The 23621-nt window shown below is 68.7% G+C and overlaps 1 protein-coding gene across 1 annotated transcript; it reads right to left on the bottom strand.

Annotated features, from left to right (window-relative positions):
* Window positions 1-113: 113 nt before the first annotated feature.
* PIEZO1 (piezo type mechanosensitive ion channel component 1 (Er blood group)) lies at window positions 114-23242 on the bottom strand. Its single transcript, XM_067004225.1, has 51 exons — window positions 23045-23242; window positions 16954-17049; window positions 15733-15855; window positions 15442-15484; window positions 15189-15351; window positions 14122-14260; window positions 13771-13984; window positions 13372-13537; window positions 13141-13233; window positions 12918-13002; window positions 12716-12807; window positions 12357-12617; window positions 12166-12277; window positions 11879-12057; window positions 11650-11798; window positions 11295-11474; window positions 11131-11225; window positions 10402-10559; window positions 10143-10319; window positions 9942-10067; window positions 9656-9856; window positions 8764-8968; window positions 8579-8683; window positions 7973-8126; window positions 7307-7550; window positions 7123-7219; window positions 6844-7012; window positions 6674-6763; window positions 6431-6513; window positions 6101-6172; window positions 5611-5720; window positions 5445-5538; window positions 5070-5150; window positions 4797-4969; window positions 4599-4720; window positions 4328-4510; window positions 3979-4237; window positions 3712-3900; window positions 3287-3578; window positions 3045-3156; window positions 2811-2958; window positions 2520-2734; window positions 2193-2351; window positions 1960-2107; window positions 1682-1870; window positions 1497-1589; window positions 1233-1405; window positions 1040-1162; window positions 871-950; window positions 597-795; window positions 114-505 (listed from the first exon to the last, which is right to left on the bottom strand). The coding sequence occupies exons 1-51, from the start codon at window positions 23106-23108 to the stop codon at window positions 256-258; spliced, it is 7527 nt and encodes a 2508-aa protein (XP_066860326.1). The 5' UTR covers window positions 23109-23242; the 3' UTR covers window positions 114-255.
* Between the last annotated feature and the right edge of the window lie 379 nt (window positions 23243-23621).

Raw genomic sequence — 23621 nt, 5'->3', positions numbered from 1 at the left:
GGGGTGCCCATGGGGCCAGGCCCCCCCCTCCCCAAGGAAGGCACGAGGTGCTCTCCGCCGGTCAGCCGGCTTCAAAGCATCGTGGAAAACAACAAAAAAAAAAACAAAAACCAAAAAGCTCCTCCTTTTAAAAGCGAGAGCCCGGGCTCGCCCAGCGCGCCGTCCTGCACCCCCCCCGGCAGGATGCGGCCCCCGCAGGGCTGGTTAAGGCATTGGCGGTGATGTCCCCGGGGAGGGGGCCGGAGCCCCTTCCCCTTATTCCTTCTCCCGCGTCCACTTGATCATGGTCTCGGGGGAGCGGTAGAGGAAGATGAGCTTGGCGTAGAGCTCTTCCTCCAGCTCCAGCTCGCCCGTCTCCCGCACCAGGAAGATGTCCTGGCACAGCTTCAGGATGCGGTCCACGCAGGGCAGCTCCTCGAACATGATGGAGTGCGAGATCTCGCTGAAGAAGCCCCGCACGAACTTCCCGATCACCAGCACGATGGAGACGTACAGCCCCATGATCCTGCAAGGGGACAGCATGAGGCCGCCTGCGGTCCCCGCCGCCACCCTTCGCCCACCTCCCCGGCTCCTGTGTCCCCCCGCCCCGTACGCACCCGTAGCCGGCCAGGAAGCCCAGGCTGGGGGGGCTGACTTTGTCGTTGAAGATGACCATGGGCAGGATGTTGCCGTCGCGCGGGGGGGCGTCCTTCAGCCGCACCACCCACCACTCCAAGAAGCTGTCGCTGCCCTGCCCCGAGCCCACGCGCTCCCGTTTCAGCTGCACCTCCACGTCCAGGTAGCTGTCCTCCCCGTCTGCGGGGTGGACGGGGGGGTCAGGGCACAGCGTGGTGGCCGAGACCCCCCCCCCAGTGCGTAAAGGGGACCCACCTGGCAGCAGCTGCTTGACCGGGTTGGCTTCGGGGCCGTTGGGTGCCCGGATGTATTTGGGGAAGAGCTTGGGCACTTGCCTGCAACAAAGCGAGGGTGAGCGGGGACGTGACCACCTCTGGTGGCGTCCCCATCCCTGAGCCCCCTCCCCGTGCCTGGGGACACTCACACGGGGGCGTCGCGGGTGCCCTGCAGCAGCTGGGCCAGCTCCATGCGCTCGGGCGCGCCGGGCTGGAGGTCGGTGGTGTGCTTGTCGAAGGTGTGCTCCACCGTGCCGCCCTTCCCCAGGTCCCTGCGGGCAGAAAGGGCTCAGCCGGGGGGGGCTACTTGCTGCATCCCCCCCCCAGTGACCCCAATGTTACCTCTGGAAGGTCCAGGTGAGTCGCAGGGTGATGTCCGAGGAGCCGTTCTGCAGCTCCCGCCGCATCTGCTCCCGGCTGGGCGGGCTGATGCTCCACAGCGAGCCTGAGCTGCCCTCGATGCGCGCCGTGACGATGTCCTCGTAGCCGTACAGCGTGATGAACTGCATGGCCACCTGGGGACGGGACGGGGGCACGCGGCTCAGCACGGGTGGGATGGCAAGAGGGGATCAAGGAGGGGGTTGCTTAGGGGATTTATTTTTTTACCGGCTGCCTCTCAAATTGGTTCGTCAGGGCTTCGTAGTCCTGGGGGGTGAAGGGCTGGATGGACTGCTGCTGGGCGCTCATGGTGAATAGTGGCTGTGGGGACACGTGGCATCAGCGGGGACACGTGTGGCATCGGGGGGGACCCCGGCATCCAGCACCAGCCCAGAGACTGCCCCCGTCCTCACCTCGTACCCCCCCAGCTTGAGGGTGACGGTGACATCGATGGGGTGGTTGACGACGCCCACCACCGAGCGCACCAGCGACATGAAGAGCAGCGGGAACCAGATGATGGCCACCAGGAAGAGGATGATGAGGCCCCCCATGCCGTACTTGACGATCTTCTTCTTCTTCTGCCCTTTGGGCTGCGGGTATTTCTGCGGGGACACGGCGCAGGGTGCCAGGGAACTGGGGGGGGGACCCAGCCGGGGCCACCCCGATGAGGACGGGCACGTTGGGGTCCTACCTTCTCCGTCTCACGGCTGCACTTGATGATGAAGATGTTGGCGTAGATGTCTTCCACGCACATCCAGTTGGACAGGGACAGCGTGGTGTCCGTCCAGACCCAGTCCATGACGGCGCGCAGCTCCACCAGGAAGGGCACGAGGCGAAACCTGCGGGGGACGGGGAGAGGGGGCTGCTACGGCTCCGTGTGCCCGGCTGGGGCCATGTGTCCCCGTGCTACACCGTGTCCCCTACCCCTGGAAGAGGAAGAGGTTGAGGTGGTTGTATTTCTTGGTGAGGAAGTTGCCCAGGATGCGCGTGGGGTAGCCGCAGCGGATCTGGTAGGCTGACAGCGAGAAGTAGATGCACTTGACGAAGTACCACAGCTGGGCCACCGTGTTGAGGCTGAACAACCTGCGGGAGGGAGATGTCACCCCTCCGGCCACCCAAGCCCCTGCCTGGCCACCCAGGGCCACCACGCAGGGCTGGGGACACAAAGGGACCACACCACGGCCTCAGCCACCCAAGGACCATGCAGCGCCCTGGCGGACATCCTCCGGGGACGCTCGGTGGGACCGGTACCTTTCGGTGACGGCCGGCAGGATGAAGAACATCCAGAGATGGATGCTGAAGACCAGGATGACCTGGAAGATGAGCTTGCCCAACACCGTCTTGCGGAGGTAGAGCGCGCGGTCGATCACCATGGTGGTGAACTGGATGAGCAGCATGACCAGGAAGGCCTCGGGCACTTGGTCGTCCGACAGCGAGGAGGTGATGTCGGCGGCCGCCGAGTGTTTCTGGGGACAGCGGCAAGGTGAGGACACAGCCCGGCCTGACCCCACCATCCAGCACCCTGCAGAGCCCCCTGCTCACCCCGAAGGCCCAGAAGCCGAAGATGATGATGATGAAGTCAACCACGTCGGCCAGGAACATGAACGCGTAGACGTCGGTGGCCGCCCGGTACCGGGTGTGCAGGATGTCCCGGAAGAAGCCACGCACGGGCTGGTAGGTGTTCTGCGCCCTGGGGGGGGACAGGGGGTAGGGGACAGGTCACCGGGGGGCTATGAGCCACAGCCCCCACCCCAACCAGCACCGCAGGGCACTCACACGGTGAGGAAGAAGAGCTTGACCCGGAGCCCCAACGCCTTCAGCTTCTTCTGAGAGTGGCTCTGTTTCACCTCTTCCTCCTCCTCCTCCTCTTCCTCCTCCTCACCATCCTCTGTGGGTGGGACGCAGCACGAGTGACCTCGGGGCCCCGCAGGGCCGCATCCTGCCTGGGGGACGCGAGCCTTGCTCTGTGCCGAGGTGCTCAGCACCCCCGGGGTGCAGCGATGGGACGTGGTGCTCACCTTCCTCCAGCGCAGCCTTCGTCTCCTTGCTCCGCCGCCTCTTCCTCCTGAAGCGCAGCTGGGTGGCCGCATCCCCGGCCCCCTCCTCCGGCCCCCCGGCATCGCCCTCCGGCCCCGTGGCTGCGCCCGGTGCCCCTGGCTCTGCCGGCGGCGCCGTCCCCTCCTTGCCCACCGCCGTGGACCCTGCTTCCTCCCGCCGCTCTTCCTCCTCCTCCTCCTCCTCCTCTGCCCGCTCTGCCTCCGGCTTCTTCTTGGCAAAGGGGTCCTCCTCATGGTCCCACAGCCCATAGCACTGGGGAGGGCGGGGGTCAGGGTGGCTGCTGCCACCCCCCAGCCCCATGCACGCCATCCAACGCCCCACCGGGGCTATGGGATGCACCCAGTGCGGCGAGGACCCATCCAGAAATGGGTGCCCCGGGGCTCACCAGCAGCAGCGAGCGGTGGAAGAAGAGCACCAGGAGCTGGACGAGGTCGTACTTGATGTAGCGGTCGGTCTTCTCCAGCCCCAGGATGCGGGGCGGGAAGAAGGGCTTGCCCTCGTTGCGCACCAGCATGGCGTAGCCGTTCCAGGGGAAGAAACCGAATTGGAAGAGGTATTTCACCACCACCATCACCTGCGGGGACGTGGGCGTCAAAAGGTGGCAGCTGGGGTCATCGCACTGTCATCCCCTCCCCGGCCACCCCCTGCCCACCTCGGTGAAGATGATGGCGGTCATCCAGAAGCGCTTGGTGGGCCGGGGGATGGAGAGCATGGCCCAGAGGAAGACGAGGATGGGCAGGAAGAGGGAGATGACGGAGGCGGTCACCATGTTGTTGAGGATGATGACGAAGTAGCAGAGCAGCTCGGAGTGGGCGGCCACGCAGCGGTAGATGGCCAGCAGCAGCTTCAGGAAGCGGTTGTGGGACTGATAGAACTGCTCCGACTCCTCCAGCTCCACGAAGTACAGCCGCCTGGGGGGGGCACCGGGGGCTGAGCCTGTGCCCCAAACCCACTGTGTCCCCATCCCCATCCCCGTCCCCATCCCCGTCCCCATCCCATACCTGCTCATCAGCAGCTCGCTGGCCGTCCGGGTCCGGTTCTGCGGCAGGGCCAGGAGCTCCCGAGACCCAGCCACATCCTCCTGCGACCCCCAGCTCGTCCCCTGCTCCTGGCTGCCAGCCTGCATCGAGCCCCCCGCCGGGGGGGGCTCAGCCCCTCGGCCGCGCTCGGCTCCATCGCGCCCGCTGGGGACGGCACGGGGCCGGGTGAGCGCGCTCCTCGCCAGCCCCCGTGGCGGCGGGCGGGCACCCCCCGGGGGATCTATGCACCTGCCTGGAAGCGATGCCGTTTTGGGGGTCCGCACCCCCAGACACCCGCGGGCTCGGCTCCTCGGGGGGCTCCTCGGGGGGCAGCAGGTAGAGCTCGTCCAGGACCCCGCGGTGCACGTCCTCGCCCTGCGGCGGGCACGGGGTCAGCGCCGGCGCGGTGCCACCGTCCCCCCATGCCCGCCGTCCCCTCCCAGGGGGTCACCTTGGCCAGGCGCCGCGTGAGGACGTATCTCTCGAGCCGCAGCACCGTGGACATGTCGGCGTGCTCCCGCGTGCAGGCGTCCAGCCACTGGGTCAGGCCGTCCACCATGGCCTGGCACAGCACCCACAGGAAGCGCAGGGTGTTCAGCGCCCGCTGCAGCACGTTGCCCCGCTCTGCCGGGGGCGAGGAGAGAGGGGCTCGTGGCTTCGCACCCGCTCAGCACCCCCCAGACACCCCCCTGCCATGGCCGGCAGGGTCCTGCTGCCCACCTACCAGATCCTTCCTCCTCCTCCTCCTCCTGGCCTTCGGCCTCTCCAGGCGACTCCAACGCCTCCTCCCTTCCTCTGCTGTCCCCTGCGAGGCAGGCAGCAGGTCAGGGCCCCTCCATGGCACAGGACAGGACATTATTTCTGACCTCTTTTTGTGGCTTTCCTGCTCATCACCTGTTCCCCCATCCTTCCCACCCAACTTAAAAAACAAAGGAGCCGCCCAGCTCGCACCCAACCCTATCTTAGACATCAGAGAATCCACACGCACACTCTGGGAACCCTGCTGAGATGATGCCCTGTTACAAGATCCCGAGGATCAAACACCAGGTGCACCCCCCCGCAGTGCCCCCAGCCCCATTTTGGGGTCCGCCAGCCCCACCTGCACCGAGCTCATCGCCCGGCAGCTCCATCTGCTCCCGCTCCTGCTGCCGCAGCGCCGTCCTGGTGTTGGTCATCCAGGCCTGGTAGGCGAGCTGATTTGGGGAGGGGGCCATCAGCGCCCAGAGGGCACAGCCGACCCCCCCCCGGCCCCCTGCCACGCTCACCTGGAAGGCGCTCTGCCTGCCCGGCCGCGGCTCCTCCGGCACTGCTGCTGCTGCCTCCTCCTCCTCCTCGCTGTCCGACTCGAAGAGGAAGTATTCCCCCGAATGCAGCACTGACGGGGCGGCACGGGGTGTCACGGCACGGCACGGCACGGGGTGCCACGGGGTGTCCCCATCACCATATCCCCTCTGCCCAGCACAGCTCAGTGCCAAGGACACCCCCGAGGATCCCCGCTGGGGACATCAGCGCCCGAGAGTCCAACGTCCCCAAAGAGGGGTCCCTCCAGCGCCGAGCCCTCCGGGCACCCCAGGTCCATGCCCCGTTAGTGCTCAGAAGCAGAGAACGGCCTGGTTAATGCCGAGCGGGGGGGACGGGGGGGGCATGCAGGGCGTCACCTCGCCGAAAGCACCGTCACCGCCGCTCCCCGCTGGTGTCAGCGATGCTGGCAGGGGGGGACCGCGCGCCCGCCCGTGCCCCGTGCCGGGGCAGTACCTGTGGCGTGGTCTAACCATGGCCGCCACCACCGCTCCCTCTGCCGGGAAGGGTCCGCCGGGCCACCGGGCGCTGTGGAACGGCAGCGGGGGCTGAGCGGGGCTGGGGGCGACCCGTCCCGGCGCGGGGGCCAGTATTTGGGTAAGGGGGTGTGTGTGTGGGGGTGTTCACCACTGCACTCCACCAGGCTCCGCTGGTCCCCGCTCAGCGAGGAGGCGGGACGAGGAAAGTGGGGGACAAAACGTCGGCGATGGGTCGAGGCCACCCCTACAGCGATGGGAGAGGGGGCAGGAGGGGCTGGGGGCTTGGGATGCCCCCCCCAGCTCTTACCTGGCCTGGCCTCATCCTGGCCCTCGCCGGCGGGCAGCCGCTCCTGGTGGTATTTCTCCTGCTTGGCTCGGATCCGCTCCATCCTGCGGGGCGCAGCACAGGCTGCTCCAGAGCTCCCCGGAGCCACCAGGTCCCCCACCGCGATGCTGGGCACCCGCAGCCCCCCGGCACCCTGTGCACTGGGGTGCCCCGACGGCTGCAGGGCGCAGGGGGCTCCCGGGTGCCCCCCCAAAACCCACTCACTGCCGTTTGAGCTGGGCCAGCGACTTCTTCTCGGCCTGCCGGTGGGAGCGCATGCTCTTCAGGATGCTGGCCTTGAACAGCGCGACGCCCCTGCGGGGACGGAGATGGTGAGGGGGGGGGGACACCTGCACCCAGCACCCTTAGGGACCCCTGGGGACCCCCAGCCTCACCTGGAGGCCTGCAGGGCAGAGGCTTGGAGGTCCAGCATGACGTGCAAGAAGTAGTAGCTGAGGAAGACGCGGCGCTGGAGCAGGAGGAAGAAGAAGCAGATGCTGTCCCAGATGATGCCAGCCTCCTCCACAGGCAGCGAGCAGTCCTGGTCCTTGCCCATCTCCTTGGCTGGCAGGCAGAAGGGGGGGGCAGGTAAGGCAGCACCCCCAAACAGCCCCCCCAGCCCCATCAACGCAGGGCAGGGCTGCCCCCAACCCGCTCCCCGTGCCGGCGCTCACGGTCGTAGTAGCCCTTGACGGTGCAGACCAGGCTGAAGAGCTGGATCACCCAGCAGAAGTTGCTCTGCATCTGCTGCACGAAGACGCAGGACAGGAGCTGCGGGAAAAGGGGTACAGGACGGGGTTGGACCCCCGGGGACACCCAGGTGACCCGAGGAGCACCCCCCGGGGCCGGTGCCCTCACCGACAGCATGTTTTTGGAGATGATGACGGTGATGTTGTAGAGGATGAGGCAGTCCCAGAGCACCAGGCGCGCCCGCGCCGGCTTGCGCAGCATGGCGGTGCCGAAGAGCAGGAGGTAGAAGCAGGCGAGCAGGTAGCCGAGGCCGAAGAGGCTGATGCGGGTGGCCCCGGTGATGAAGACCACCACCAGGACAAACCAGAAGAGGTAGCGGAAGACCACCACCTTCGCCATGTCCAGGTACGACCTGCGGGACGGGGCGCTCAGGGCAGGGTCCCCGTCCCCTCCCAGCACCAAAATTGGCACCGCCTGGGTATTGGGGTGCTACCCCCAACCAAACCAGCAGGTCCCTATCATATTAGGGGGTCCCAAAGCCCCTGGGTACCCCAGTGCCCATCTCAGACCAGTCTTGGGGTACAATGTGCCTTGTCCCAGTCTACGGGGGTCCCAAAACACATGCATGATCAAGCATGCCCTGGACAACTTGATCTTCCCAGAGGGTCCCCCCACAGCCTCAGGGTGTCCCAGATGTGGGGGCACCATCCTGGTGGCAGGGGTCCCGTCCCAGCCCAGCCCTAGGGAGGAATTCCCCATCCCAGTGCTGCTGGGTCCCATCCCCACCCTTGGGGACCCCATCCGGGGGGGGGGTCCCGTCCCCGCGGCACCCACCGGCAGTGGATGAAGTTGGGCGTGGGGTTGTGGGGGTCCCTCCCCAGGTCCAGCCGGTCCGCGTTCTCGCCGGCCGCCCGCAGCCACTCCTCGGTGCGCTCGGCCGCGAACACCCGCCACTGCTGCGCCGCGCACAGCAGCAGCACGAAGTCGTCTGCAGGGCACATGGCTCAGCCACAGGGGGCGTGGCTTCCAGAGGCCACGCCCCCCCCTCGATAAAAGGGGGCGTGGCCACAGCAAGCCCCTCCCCGAATTCGGTGGTCCCATTTTATGCACGTGGCTTTGGGCGCATTGCTCCCCAAAGGGGGGTGTGTGGTCAATGCAAAGCCCCTCCTCCTAAAACGGGTGTGGCTCTCGCCAGACCCCTCCCACAAACGGGCGTGGCCGCACACAGCCCCTCCTGTTCCCCAAAACGGGCGTGGCTTCAACCAACCCCTCCCCAAATGGCTACAAGCCCCCCCCCCATTGGGCATGTCCCTTGACCCATGCGTTATCGGAGAGGCGCGTGGCACCTCCCAAGCCCCGCCCATATTTTAACCCCTCCCACCAGTGGGCATGGCCAGGAAGCCCCCCCCCCAGCCCCCTCCCTTGGGGGGGGTCACTCACTGATGAGGTTGGTGGATTTGGGGGCCACGAAGAAGTCGGGCAGGTAGAGCCACTTGATGAGCGCCGAGTTGATGGGCAGCGACCGGCTCCAGCGCCACGGGTAGTCTGCGGAGGGGAGGCGTTGGGTGATGGCCCCCCCCCGAGACCCCCAGATTTCCCCCCGGACCTCCACCCGTGCCCCTTACCCACGCAGAGGGCGGGCGGCATGCCCACGCACAGCAGGTACTGGTAGAGGAGGAAGAGCACGAGGAAGAGGCAATACTTGGGCCAGAGGCGGGCGATGGCCGCGCGCCGCCGCCGCGTCAGGATGACGACGAGCCAGCAGCCGTGCAGGATCACCATGAGGTTCATCCGCTGCCCGATCACGTTCACCGTCATCAGGAAGCAGATCTGGAGGGCGGGCGGCAGCTCAGCCCCGCGTGTCCATACTGTACCCCACGTGTCCGTCCCGTACCCCCAAGCACCCCAAGTGTCTGTCCCATACCCTGATGCACCCCATGCATCCATCCCGTACCCCCACGCGTCCATGCCGTACCCCCAAGCACCCCACACGTTCGTCCCGTACCCCGATGCACCCCATGCGTCTGTCCCATACTTCCACTTGTCCCATGTGTCCATCCCGCACCTTGATACACCCCATGCATCCATCCCATACCCCACGTATCCATCCCATGCCCCAACACGTCCATCCAATGCCCATCCTGTACCCCCATGCACCCCACATGTCCATCCCGTACCCCACATGCACCCCGTGTGCCCGTCCCATACTGCCACACACCCCACGTGTCCGTCCTGTACCCCCACGCACCCCACGTGTCCATCCCATGCCTCAACGCATCCATCCCGTGCCCCCACATGTCCATCCTGTACCCCGACGTGTCCGTCCCATACCCCAACGTGTCTGTCCTGTACTCCAGTGCACCTCACGTGTCCGTCCCGTACCCCAACGCACCCATCCTGTGCCCCAACACGTGCACTCCGTACCCCAACGCATCCATCCTATGCCCCAACGCATCCGTCCCGTACTCCCACGTACCCCACGAATATATCCCATAGCCCCCAACGCCCGCTGCCCACCTCCAAGCCGAACTTGTAGTAGAAGTAGTTGACGAAGTACTTGGCGCAGCTGCCCAAGCCCTGGTCGAGGTGCTCGCGGGACACGTCCTCGAAGACGGTCTCGGTGACGGGGGCCGCCAGCTGGTGCTGCTTGCGGTAGTACTCCTGGCGCCGGTACACCACCGCCTCGAACACCAGCAGCAGCAGCACCAGGAGGTGGTTCTGGGGAGGGGGCGAGGGGCGCTCAGCTCCGCCGTGCTCGGGAAGGGGGGGACCCCGTCGCCCTCCGTCCCCCGCCCCAGCCCACCTGGATGTAGCCCAGGTTGGGGAAGCCTTTGCGGATGCCGAACCAGTTGGCGGGGTCCACGGGGCCGCGGTACAGCGTGGAGTTGCCCAGCTCCTCGGGGCTCAGGTTGGTGCCGTTGAGCTGGGGCTGCGAAGGGGGGGGACATTGGGGTCAGCACCCACCGCGGGGAGCTGGGAAAGGGCCCCCCCACGCCCCCAGTACCTGGGTGCAGTTGCTGGAGTACTCGCTGGGATCGACGATCTTGAGCTGGTAGAGCATCTTGCAGACGATGATGATGCAGGTCCAGACGGTGGAGAGGCAGGAGGCCATGTGGCGGAAGCGGCAGTAGGGCATGGCGAAGGCCCACAGCAGCACCAGCAAGAAGTTCATCAGCGACACCTGGGGCAGAGAGGCGCCGTCAGCACCCCGGGGTGCCCAGCCGAGCCCCCCCCCCAAAAAACCTGGGTCCCGGTGCCCATACCTCCTGCAGAGCCACCCAGACGGTGTAGAGAGCCACCAGCTTGAGGACGTGGAGCTCCAGCAGGCGCCCCACAAAGACCTGCCCGCGGGTCAGCGTGTCCGAGAAGGTCCAGCCCAGCACGATGAGGCGCTCCAGCACCAGCCCCCACTTGGTGGGCACTGCGGGGACACGGACCGACCGTCACGGACACCCCCTCACCCATCCCTGGGTGGGAGGACACCCCAACCCAGCCCTGCGCCCACCTGGTCCCTTCCTGGCTTGGAGGATGACATAAATCCACCCCTGTACCCTCCTTGGCTCCAAGAACACCCCAACACATCCTTATATCCTCCTTGGCTCAGGGGACACCCCATTTTATCCCTATATCCCCCTTGACTTTGGGGACACCCCAATCCATCCCTATATCCTCCCTCTTGGTTCCAAGGACGCCCCAGTCCATCCCTCTATCCCCCTTGGCTTTGAAGACGCCCCAATCCATCCCTATATCCCCCTTGGCTCCGAGGACACCCCAATCCATCCCTCTATCCCCTTCGGCTCGGGGGACACCCCAATCCATCCCTATACCCTCCTTGGCTCAAGGACACCCCATCCCATCCCATCCCATCCCATCCCATCCCATCCCATCCCATCCCATCCCCTGGCCCCTCCTGGGCTTGGAGGGCACCAGCCCATCCCACACCCTCCCCCAGCCCCTTCCTGGTCCCGAGGACACCCCAATCCTGCCCGTACCCTGCGAGGCGGTATCGGAATCGCCCGCCTCGGTCCCGGCGCTCTCGGCGACGGCCGCACCCCGCAGCAGGCGGCTCCCGTGCAGCTCCTCGGGTCTGCGGGGAGGAGGGTTCAGCACGGGGGACACGGGGGGCACGGGGACGCCCCGGTGCGCGGGGCCTTACCTGGGGATGTGTCGGGGCCGCGGCTCGGCGGCGGGGACGTGCTCGAGGTCGGTGATGTGCATGAAGGGGCGGTGGAAGTAGTGGAGCTGCAGGATGCAGGCCAGCAGGAAGAAGCCCGGGATGAGGGTGCTGGAGAAGAGCTCGGAGACGCTGAACTGCTCCAGGCCCAGGTCACCCAGCCTGGCCAGGGAGGGGACGTCCCAGTCAGCACGGGGACACGTCCGTCCACCCCCCTGCACGGGCAGCCCCTCAGCAGCGTTTGGGGGTTCAACCCCGACCCTCCCGTGCCTCGGTTTCCCCATCTCTTGGCCGTGCCCCGGTGCCCCCACGCCGGCGGCGGGCTGGGCGCACTCACTGCTCGTTGGTGAGACCCGTCAGGTTCCTCCAGTACACGGGGAAGTCCTCGAACTGGAAGGTGTAGACGGCGATGAGCACCAGCATGGTGTACGCCACCACCAGCCACCAGAAGCCCTTCAGCACCTTGCGCCACAGGCTGTAGTACACCTGGGGGACAGGGACGTGAGCACGGCGCCGCTTGGCACGCGTCCCGGCCGGGGACAGCCTCCCCGTGTCCCCCCCCCTACCTGGAAGAGGGTGAGGCAGAGGAGGAAGAGGAACATGTAGACGATCTTGTAGACCACGAGGCGCCCGGCGAAGCTCACCACGATGAACATGCCGGCGCAGACGCAGATCCAGTACTTGGCGTAGAAATCCCCCACCAGGGCGCCCAGCGCCTTCAGCACGTCCCGCTGCCGGCTGGGCTCTGCAAGGCACGGGCACTGCGTCCTGGGGGTGCTCAGCCTTGGGGCTGGGGGTTGGAAAAAAAACGGGACACCCCTGCTGCCCCCAGCGTCCCCAAGGGACCCCTCACCCGTGTCCGAAACGGTCACCTCCAGCAGCGGGGTGGCCGGGCACGTCCTCGTTAGCAGCTTCTCCTTGACGAACTGCCGCACCAGCAGCCAGAAGGTGAGGGTGAGCAGGAGCTGCGGGGACAGGCGGTGAGCGGGGACAGGAGGGCACCGCGGGGACGGGGATGGCACGGGGGGGGAGAGGGGGGGGTACCTTGGCCCCCAGGTCCAGGCAGGGGTACTTGGGGCGCACCAGCCCCAGCTGCTCAAGGCTCATGAGGCCGACGCGGGTGGGCAGCTCGGGGGCCAGGTCCATGCCCCAGACGTACTGCAGGCTGCAGAGCGCCACGCCGTAGAGCAGCAGGAAGGGCGAGCACAGCATGGCGAAGTGGTGCCGGCTCCGCACGATCCAGATGAGGCAGGACCAGAGCAGCAGCACGAAGGTCAGCCAGCTGTGGTAGGTGATGCTCCACACCTGGGGGGGGTGGGCAGGATGCGGCCACTCGCCAGGGCTGCCTGGAGAGGGGGGGGGGGTGAGAGCCTGGGGGGTGCCCCCGTGCCCCCTGCCCTTACCATCATGGCAATGAGGGCGCAGACGTAGCTCTGCTTCATGATGACGTGCCACAGCGCCTGCAGGGGCAGCCGCTCTGCCGGACTCTTCCTGCCTGGCCGGGGGGTGGGGAGCAGGAGCTGTGAGCCCCCCCCCCAGCCCCTCTGCAGGCAGGGGGGAGCAGGGCAGGGCTCGGGGAGGGGGCGGCGTTGGGGCCAGGCTTACCCGGCAGCGTCACATCACCCATGACGTGGACGGTGCAGTTCTCGGTGCCGCTGCCCGGCTTCCCGGTGCTGGGGGACAGCATGGGCTGGGGGGGGGGGCAGAGAGGGCTGAGCGCCCGCTGGCACCCCCAAAGCGCCCACGTGGGGCACCCCCCCGGTGCGTGGGGTGCACACCCCACGCCGGCAACACCGGGGTGCTGCCCCCACCGCCTCCCCAGACCCACCTTGGTGTCCTCAGCCACGCCATCGGTGTCCTTGGGCCAGCTCTCCAGCTCCACCAGCTCCCTCACCGGCGGCTGCGCCGGCACCGCCGCTCTCTGCGGGGGGAAGGAGCCAGCTGCAGCACCCGAAGGGGGGGTCCGGAGCAGGACCGTGCCCCGTCCCCCAGCCCCATATCCCCCCCAAGCCCCCTGCCCAGAGCAGCAGGGTGCGTACGGCCACGCGCAGCCCCTCACCCTGGCGTCCAGCCTGCGCAGCTTCAGCAGCGTGGCCACGGTGTAGTAGAGCAGCAGCAGGATGCCGGGGTTGGCGTAGACGGGCCAGGGGTGGCTGGTGTTGAGCACCAGGGCGTTGGGCCGGGAGCAGTTGCGGTACAGGATGATGTCCTTGAAGCCGAACACCCTGCGGGGATGAGGTGGGCGGCGTTAACTCCTGCCTGCGGACGGCGTTGTCCCCGTCCCCGCGCGCAGCCCTGGCACCGGGGCAGCCTCCAGCCGCCCTCCCCAGGGACCGTCCGCAGCCGGGAGCGGGACAGGCGCCAAGCAGGAGCCGCGCTGGCTGTGAAACATCCCCGGGGACGCGGGCACGCGGCCAGGGACACGCAGGGGGAGACCACGGCCCCGCGTGCCACTCACCGTGCCCAGATGGTGGGGGGCGGGAAGACCCCCTGGACGAAGGGCGCTTGGTAGGCGTAGAGGCAGAGGAGGTGGACGGCGCCGTAGACGCCGACGAGGATGCAGAGGGTGTCGAAGGCCCTGCGGCTGGCCGGGAGGTGGCAGGCCCACCACGTGCACAGCCCCACGAAGAGCAGGTAGTAGACGCTGGAGGAGGCGGAGGGCAGGGTGATCCCTGGGGAGCAGCGCCCCGCGGGCGGTCAGTGCGCGGCCGAGCATCCCCGCGCCTCCGTCCTCCAGCCGAGCACCCCCCCCGGGCGAGCAGAACCACCGAGACACCCCCAAATCCATCGTGCCCTGCCCCGTACCCACCGGCCAAGGCAAGCAGCAGGATGGCCAGCCCCTTCCCGGCTGCCCACAGCAGCCAGTGCGCCGTCACCCGCAGCCGGGCGCTGAGCGGCGTGTCCCCGTCGGCCGTGCCGCCGTGCCGCTCCACGTCCTCCTCTTCCCCCTGCCAGGCGAGGAAGCACGGCGTGAGCCCCAGCCCGACCCGGATCCCCTCTGATTCCAGCCTGCTGCTCGCCGTGCCTCAGTTTCCCTGCTCCGTGGGGAGCACGGCCGCGGGGGCGCCCTGCCCGGTGCAGCGCGGGCGCGCGGCCCTGCACCTGGCCGTGTTTATCTCATTAGCTGTTTGGAAAGCGCCTCCGAAACACGGCTGTTTTTTTTGGCACCGGCACCCGGGTTCCCAGCACTGAGCTTTTTTCCAAGCTGCCTCCCGCGCTGGCCCCGCGCTCACAGCAAAGGCATTCGCTGCTGCCCGGGCTCTGGTTACAGCCCGGCCCTGTGGCCGCGGCCGAAGCGGGGCCGGACAGCCCTAAACCGGTGGGATTCACCCCAAAACGAAGCTGAGCCCTGGTGTGGGGTCCAGGCAGGGCTGGGGGTGCCAATGGCACGGGGCTGTCTGCCTGGGTGACGCCGGAGCTGCTCGCACAGGGCACAGCGCCCCGGTACCCTGCTGGCACCACCACGGCACGGCACGGCTCCCAGCAGCTCTGCCCCGAGCCCTGCACCCCGCTGGCTCCGTCCCCACCCGTGGGCAGCTGGGGCTCGGCCACCCCACGTAAAGCGGCTCCGTGGGGCCGGGCTGTTTGCGGGATCCCTATGGTAACGCGGGAGCAAACACGGGCACTCCTCCGCCGCTGAGTCACCCCGGCCCCGGGGAGGGGGAGGCGCAGGGGACGACCCGACCCGGTCCATCCATCGCTGAGGTCCATCCCCGACCGCTCACAGCCAAAACTCCCCTCCCGGGCTGCAACCCCAACCCGAAACCCAGGTGCCCAGAAGCATCCCACGTGTCCCATGGGACTGCCGTCCCCAGGGACTGGCTGGCAGGACGTGGCAGGGGGGATGCTGCCGGTGGCACCCGGCGTCGCGCTCACCCGCTCAAGGGGCTCCAGGGACTCCGGTGCCCGGCCGCGGGTGGCAGCGGTGGCCTTGGGGACGAGGCGGCGGCACAGGCAGAGGCAGAGGGACGAGACCAGCAGGATGCCGACGTCGGGCGCCACGAGGCGCACCGAGTTGGGGAGGTCGTCCAAGTCCAGCCTGGGGGAAGAGGGGGGCGCGGGAGGGTTCAGGGGGGACCCCCTCAATGGTGACCACGTCACCGGTCCCCCGGCATGGAGGAACCCTTACCTGGTGACCCCGACGTGCCAGGCGAGGACCTCCCAGCTGCTGCCTGCAGGGAACCACAAAGGAGTTGAGATTGGCACCAGCCTACCATGGGGAGACCACCCCACCTCGGGGGCCATGCTGCCCCACAGCACGCAGGCACGGAGAGGGTGCCACGGGGGTCCCAGCAGCCCCTTAGCACCCAGCAGGGTGGGATCCTGCTCCCTGACACCCGCCTGGGGGCTCCCCTGCAAGCACAAGGTGGCAGGAGCGGGGGGCAGGCGCGGGCACCCCCCAGCACCCACAGGTACTCACAGCTGGGCCCCAGCAGCTGGTCCAGGACGGGCAGCGTGTAGAGGCATATCTGGAAAACGAAGTGGGCGAGGAGGAAGAGGATGCTGGTTCCCAGGAGAGCTTTGAGGAGGCGGCCGGTGTGACCTGTGAGACACGGGCACTCCATCATCCACCACCCCAGGTGGCCCCGGGTGGTGCCAGCACCCCCAGTGCAGACCCAGCGCCCCTGGGGAGCACCCATGAGGCTGGGAAGGGCGCATTGCCGCCGTGCCAGCGATGCCGGCTCTCACCGTGCATCCCGCACAGCCTCCCCGGGAGCATCCTTCCTGCTGCAGTACTGGGGAAACTGAGGCACGGGGCGATGCAGGGAGCTGGGACCCCAGGACCACGCTCCCTCTCCTTGCCCCAGCTGGCCCAGTGGCACGAGGCGCTTCCCTGGCACTGGGATGCAGCGCGCCCTGGGCTCCAGCGCCCATCCCATCCCATCCCATCCCATCCCATCCCATCCCATCCCATCCCATCCCATCCCATCCCATCCCATCCCATCCCATCCCATCCCATCCCACAGGGGGAGCAGGCACCAGCCCCATGAGACCTTCCCCCAGCTGTGGCCGCGTCCCCAGCCCGTGCGCTTTTCCTGGCCGCTGGAAGGGCAGCGCGGAGCCCACGGTCACCCCGCAGCCGCGTGCCGGCCCCGTGCCAGGCTCTCCCTTGGCTTGTTTTTTTTCCTGTAAACCAACGCGCTGCCGCTCAGCAGCGCCCGGGCTCTGAGGCCGTGGAAGCCCATGAAATATTCAGAGGGCAGAGCTTTTAGCCAGGGCCACCTTTCGGCACGGAGGGCAGGGAGCCAGCGGGGCCACGGGCGCAGCACCTCCGGGTGCCCGCTGTGGGGGGACGCGTCCCCTGCACCCACCGAGGGGGATGAACCCCTCGTTTCCACCCGGGAACAGGGCTCACGGCTCGGTGCTGTGCGTCCCTGCATGCCTGGCACAGCCCTGAGGTTTCTGGTTAATAGGGCCGGGGCTCAAAATTGGCCGCTCCGTAGCGGGAGACCTATTAATAGCCACACCGGGCTATAATTAACGGGACGAGGCTGCCGCACGGAGCCGCCTGGCCCAGGGGAAACCACAGAGGAATGAGGGCAGGTACCTGCTGGAGGGCAGCTCGTGCCCCCCCCCCACTAAAAACAGCCCCCGCGCTGCCCCAAACCCCCTGCCCGAACCCCGGTCGTGGTGCCCTCACCTGAGACGGCGCGGTCGGCGGGCCCCGGGAACCACGGCAGGAGCAGGAGGTAGAGCAGGTACACCAGGGACAGGACGTTGAAGCGGAACAGGCAGGCTGGGGACAGAGGCACGGGCAGGGTTAGAGGCACGGGGATGGCACCCAGGGCTCCGCACCCCACGAGGACCCCCAGCCGCATCCCCGGGATGCTCTGTGGTATCGCCCCGACCTGGGACACCCCAAAAAGGACAGGGACGCTGAAACGAAGGGCAGTCCTAGAGGTCGAGGTGATGGGGACACAAAAACGATGTGAAAACCCGGTGCATTTCCATGCTGCTCCTGCAGGACGGTGCTGAGCACTGCGGGGGTGGCACGGCGGGGCTGGGACCCCCACCCGCAGCCGCTCACCTGCACCCGGCCCCGCTCCGGGCACGCCAGCAGCTCTCCACCTTCCCCCTTGCTTATTTTTAGACCCAAATTACAGCCTGCTTGCAGGCGCGAAGCCATCGGAGGAGCTGGGGAGGGACCGGGGCCGGCCCCAACCCCGCACTCGAGCCGGCGCCCCACGGAGCTGCCACCACCAGGGATGGGGAGCGCACACTGGGGGCACCCCGAGGCAGCTGCCACCACGAGCTGGGGACGCAGCAATCCCGGTACAGGAGCTGCCACCAGCTGCTGGGAGGCCACGGTGATGGGCACGGTGGCTGCAGGACGCCCACCAAGTCCCCGTCGGCCAGGAACGACGTTACGGGGGCTGTGGGGTCCCAAGGCACCCCTCTGTCCCCTCCCCTGCAAACCCGAGGCAGGCGTCCCCGCTTTGCCCACCAGCAGCCCCGGGGGGGGACCCTGCTGTGGGTATAGGGTCCCTTGGGGACGCAGGGGGGCAGAGCGAGCAGCCCCCAGCCCCAGGGGGGGCGGGCTGGGCGCCAGGGGACGTGCTGCGCACCTCGAGCCAGGCACGGCCCTTCCTGTGTTTACGAGGTTTCAATGGGACGGCGCATCCTGCAGCGGTGCGTGAGCCTCCTCCGGCACCCCTGCCTGGGGGTGAAGCAGGGTCCCCACCGGACCTCCCCCCCCCCGACCCCAGGGGGCTCCAGCAGCCCCCGGGCAGGGCTGGGGGGGGCGCAGGGTGGGCTCACGTCCCCGCGCTCCTCCGGGGGAGCGCTGCATCCCGCCAGCCGCCTCTCAGCGGTGACCCCGGCGCGCGCGTCACCTCCCCGCACGCCGAGGGTTGCTAGCTCCGTCTCGCAAACCATGATCTCATGGAGCAAATATTCCTCTTCCCGCGCCAGCGGGCGACGGGGCCGAGAGGAGCTGGCCCGGCGGGGAGCGAGCCGCCGCTCGGGCTGACGTGGGGGGCAGGCAGCCCCCTCCCCGGGCCGGGGACCGACCCCGAGCGGGGCTGCGCCCGCTGCCCACCCACCCTGCCGCAGCAAAGGGTCCCCTGGGGGGGGAGCTACCCCCAGCTCCCATCCCAGCCCTGGCTTGGGACATCCCTCCTGGGCTGGCCATCCCGGTGGCAGGGATTTGGGGTCACCTGCGGCACCGGGAAGGGCTGGCACAGCCACGTGCCGTCACAGGCGCCGCGTCCCAAAAAGCGCCCAGAAAATGCCAGGGGAGCGCCCGGGACCCAGCCGGCGCCGTGGGGTGGCTCCCATGGGACCAGGGTGGCTCCCCAGCCCCGTCCTGCTCCTTCGGAGGAGGAAACCGGTTCCCTGCGGTGCTGACGGTGCGGGGGAAACTGCCGGCGAGGGGGGAAAAACCAGTTCGGCAGAGCAGGGAGAGCCAAGGGCGAGCTGCCCCGCGGCGCCGGGACGGCCGCTCCTGCACCGCGCCTGCTCCTCCCGCAGCCGCTCGCCTCCGCTGCCAGCAGCCCGCCGGGTGGGTGGGTGGGTGCAGCACCGCGACACCCACCGCTCCCCAGCACCCATCGCCCACCAGGTTTTGGCTCCACGGGGGGGGGCAGGATCTGGCTTGGCTGAGCACCTCCCAGCTGGGTTTACCCTGGCTCCGCAGCCCCCCGCGCCCCCACCCCAAGGGACACGGGAGCAGCCAGCCCTGCTCCCACGCTGCTCATCCGTCACGGCGGCCGGCGCTGGCAGAGCCGGTAGCACTCGCAGCATTAACTGCGCTAACGTGATGGGAGGAGAGAAATCCCAGCTCCGGGGAGCTGGGCGCGATGTGCGGGAGCTCGCTAGCGCCGGCCTTCAGCCTCCCCTGGGGGTTTCCCCGGGGGCCCTCCCGGGCTGGATCGGTCCCAGGGGACCCCCAGGCAGGGGATCTTGGGGGGGGGCTGCAGCAGCACCGGGTTTCAGCAGGGGGGAGGCACTTGAGGATAGCAGGAGGGAGATGGGGCTCAGCCGGGATGGAGACGCCCCCAGCCGCATGGCGAGGGGGGCTCCCCGGACCCCACCAGTGATGGAGACCCCCCCCCCGTCACCACGCACTATGGCCACGTGCAGCCTCTCTTATCGGCACGGATGCAGCCGCCAGCTCCCTGTGGGGACCTGCGGCCACCCAGGATTAATTAGCTGAGCTCTTCACCTCCCTGCGTGCCCTGCTGTACTCGCGGGGCCCCACCGAGCCCCGTGTCCCGCAGCCAGATCCCGCTGCACGGGCACCCCCGGGGTCAGGATGGTGTCCCCAGGGTGTCACCTGGCACCCAGCGAACCAGCTGCAGAACGAGGGACGACCCCAGGCGCATCGCTCGCCGTGCCCCATCCCGGTGAGAACCAGCCGCGGGCGCGTTCCCGTTCCCAGCCCCATCCCTCCTAACCCCGGCTCCTCTTTCCGGGAAGAGGGACCAGCCCCGCCATCTCACCCGCCGCATCCTGTTTTTGTGGAAAGCAGATCCCAGTCCTGCCAGCGCAGCCGCCGGCCCCGCTCCCCGGGGATGCCGGGGGAGCTGCCCCGGGAGGCGGCGGGACGGGCGCCAGCTCCGCGCTGCCAGCCAGCACGGGACGGGGAGCGCAGCACCAGCAGGATGGGTGCTCGATGCCAGCCCCGTGCCCAGGGTCGGGGACAGCCCCGATGTCCCCGCAGCACTGACGGTGGCGGCTCAGGACAAACAGTGCGGTCCTCCCACCCTGAATCCTTATCTGCACGGGAAGAAGCAAGAGCAGAGAGGTTAAACAGGCAGCTGCGGTGCTGTGCTGGCCCCCAGCACCAGCCCTCCGAGCCCTGCGCAGACAGGGTGCCCCCAAAAACATGCCCCCAGCCCCCCCAGACACACAGCTTGCAGCGCCTGGGCTGCAGGGGATGGGGATGGAGCTGTGCTGGGGCCCCCAGAGCTGCGTGCTCAGCACCGGGACGCCCGCGCTGCTCTCATGGTTGCACCCCACTTGTGAACGGGGACCCCCGGATCCCTGCTGGTGTGGCACGGGGGGGGTCCTGGAGCCACCATAACATTTTCCATGCGTGGCTCGTGCCATAGGGCAATGCCGGAGCCAAAACAACACACCCCATCCTCACCCAGCCCTGACGGGGATCTCAGACATTTTGGGGCATCCCCATAGTTTGGGGGGGGGGGGGGGGGGGGGGGGGGGCTGAGGACCCCCAGGGTTAACCCCACCATGCCCAGCTCCCCAGCACCGCCAACCCCCTGCAAATCCAGCCCAGCTGGGACCCCGGCAGGCCCCGCAGTGCTGCTCCCCGGGGGGCAGCGTGGGGGGCCCTGGGAGCCCCCCGAAGCACCCCGCAGCCGCAGGGCAGCGCGGGCACCGCACAGGCTCCGCGCCAGCCCTGCGCAGCCCAGCCCCCGGCCTGCCCTTGGGAGGAAATGGAGTTATTGCTCTTGGAGACATCGGTGGCATTTTTTTCTGTGTGTTGTGTTTTTTTTTTTTCTTTCCTCTCTTCCCTTTATTTCCCCTCATTTAAAAAAAGCACCTGACCACAGGAGGCAGCTGGCCGCAGCCCACGCGCCCAGCTGGGCACCAGCTCCCTGCAGCACCAGGGCTGGCCGGGACCCCCAGCACCCCGCGCTGGGCATGGGGGGGTCTCAGGTGGGCAGGTGGGGCCGTGTCCTCACCTCACCCCAGCCCAGCACCCCCAATCTGGGGGGCACATCCCCAGGGACGTGCTGCCCAGGTGCCTCGGGGCCCACCAGCACAGCCAGCACTGCAGCACCAGCCGGATAAATGGTAAGGGGGGGGCAGCAGGCTGTGCCCCCCACCCACCAGCTCCGTGCACCCCAGCTGGGCAGGATGGAGCCGTGGTTTGTCCCCATGCTGGGCAGGATCCGGCCCAAGGCACAGCTGGGAGCGTGGTGGGGGCCGTGGGAAGCTGGGGGGTGCCCCGAGCCGTGCCGCGGGGCCCAGCTCCGGCGCCTCCACCCGCACCGAGCTGGCTGGGAGCCGCCAGCAAACATCCTCCGGACGCTGGGGAAGAGCCTAATTGCAGGGGAAGGAAGGCGGCGGGGCCGCGGGCAGGTCGGGCTCCGGGCTCTCCTCCCACCCCGGGGGCAGCAGCCGCAGCCCCGGCCCCGTGCCTCAGTTTCCCCTCCGGTGCAGGACCCGTTGGGACACGGCCGCTTCCCCGGCGCCCAGCTGAGTCACTCGCGCGTCTGTTTTGACGAGCGGCTGGAGCAGGGCGGGTTTCATCTCCCAGGACAGCCGCTGCCCGAGCCAGGCCCCAAATTTAACCGAGCCCACGAGGAGCGTGCAGCCCAGGGAGCGCCGTGCCCGCGGCGGCTGCAGGAGCTGGCCGTCCCCCGGTGCGGAGCAGGGCGACCGAGGCACGGCGCAGAAGCAGCACAAGCGTGGCACGAGGGACCTCAGCGCCTGGGTGGCACCCAGGAGGACACGTGTCACCCCCCCCCCGGGGATGCGCCCGGCTGGAAGGGCCTTGTGCAAGCAGCGCCCGGCCACCTTCCCAGCCCGGTTTGCAGGCAGGGTTATAATTAACCTCCTCACATCCTGCACGATGCACTGAGTCACTCGCAAGGGAGAGCAAATACAGAAGCTTTTTTCAACAGTCGCCGACTTCCTCTGCCAGCGAGGCTCGCCCCGCTCGGGCTGCCTCCCCTGGAGGCACGGCGAGCCTCCGCGCGCCCCGACCGGGCTCCCCAAAACGCAGCCGGGCCGGGAATGGGAGCTGCTCGGCTGCAGGTGGCCCTGGTGGGACACACGTCCTGGGGTCCCAGCACTGGGTGACACCCCCGAAAAGTCCCCCGCAGCTCCCCGGGTGGCACGGACCCGCGCCCGGGCACAAGGAGGCCGTTGAACAATCCTGTTTACGGAGCCCGGCGAGGTTATTTTTTTTCCCCTTTGCGTCTACGTGAAGGTAAACGGAGAGTCCCGAAGACGCTTCCCAGGTTCAAAGGGCCGATTCTTGCCCGGGGAGTGCCGGCACACGGGCATTTTCCAGGCCAGCGGCCAGGCGGCTCCGGGCTCCGCACCGCCGGGGGCTGCAGCCGAGGTGCGCGCCCCCTGCCCGGCCCGGGGGGGGGGGGGGGGGGGCGGCGCTCCCGGCCCCCGCCCTGCCAAAGGGTCCCGGCTTTTGCCAACCCCATGGTGGGGTGCACGGGAGGGGGGGGGGTCCCCCGGTGCCCGGCTTCGTCCTCCCCCCTCCGCGGAGGCCGCTCCAGCCTCCGCCGCCCCCCCCCGCCCCGGGCCGGCAGCAGCGGGCGCGCCCCCGGGGCTGCGCGGAGCCGAGCGCGGCTCTTGGAGTCCCGGGGGGGGGGGGAAGTTGCGGCTCCCCCCCACCCCGGGGAAGGGGATCGGGGCTGCCGCTGGGCTCCCCCCGCTCCGAGGAGACCCCGATGTGCTGCCTCCCCCCCCCCCCCCCCCAGCCCAACCCCGGAGCGTCCCGGCCCCGGTTCACCCGGGGGCTGCTCGTGGGAACCGCACCGGGAGGGGGGAGAAAAACGAAAGGCAAAGCGGAGGGGGGGGCACCGCCACCGGGACCCCCCCAGCCATGCACACCCCTCGGGGGGGCACCGCTTTGCTGGGTGGGGGGGCGCACCTCCAGGCACGGCGCAGCCCCCCCGCGGCACCCACCCTGGACGGGGAAACCCCCCCCAGGACCCCCCCACATCGGGGCACCCCCCATCAGCTGGGGACCCCCCCCCCCCCAAAAAAAAATGAAGCCCCAAGGGCGGAGCACGTGCACTCACCGGCGAGCAGGGCGAGCGGCAGCAGCAGCCAGTAGAGCCCCGCGCACAGCGCCCGCCGCTCCATGGCTTCAGAGGGCTGCGGGCCGGCCCATGCCGTGCCGTGCCGTGCCGTGCCGAGCCGTGCCGTTCCGCCCCGCCGGGGCTGGGCAGGGCCCGGTGGCCGGTCCCGGAGCGCAGCGAGCGGACGCGCTTCCCCCGCCCCGCTCCCGCCGCCTTTATAAGCGGCGCCGCCCGGCCCCCTCGGCGGGCTGGCCCGGCTCGGCACGGCTCGGCTCGGCTCGGCACGGCCCGCTCCGCCTAGCGCCGCCCGCGGGCACTGCAGCCCCGGCCACCGCTGCCACGAGTTGGCCGGGCTCAGCCCCACGGCTCCCCGCAGGCAGCCCCCGGGCAGGGGCGGTTGCGGCGGAGAAATAGAAATAAATAGGTAAAAAAAAATCGGTAAAAACTACAAAGCGATGCGGTTCTTGTTTGCTCCTAGTGGTAATAACCATCAAAATTACACATCTGGGCTCGCTGAGGCTGAGCACCTCGTGCAGGGCTCGGTAACGCCCGCGCAGGGTCCTGGAGCTGGGGCAGG

The sequence above is a fragment of the Anser cygnoides genome, chromosome 12 (assembly GCF_040182565.1).
Source record: "Anser cygnoides isolate HZ-2024a breed goose chromosome 12, Taihu_goose_T2T_genome, whole genome shotgun sequence".
Taxonomy (NCBI): Eukaryota; Metazoa; Chordata; class Aves; order Anseriformes; family Anatidae; genus Anser; species Anser cygnoides.
The sequence above is the reverse complement of the archived record's forward strand: the minus strand, read 5'-3'. Positions and strand labels throughout refer to the sequence as shown.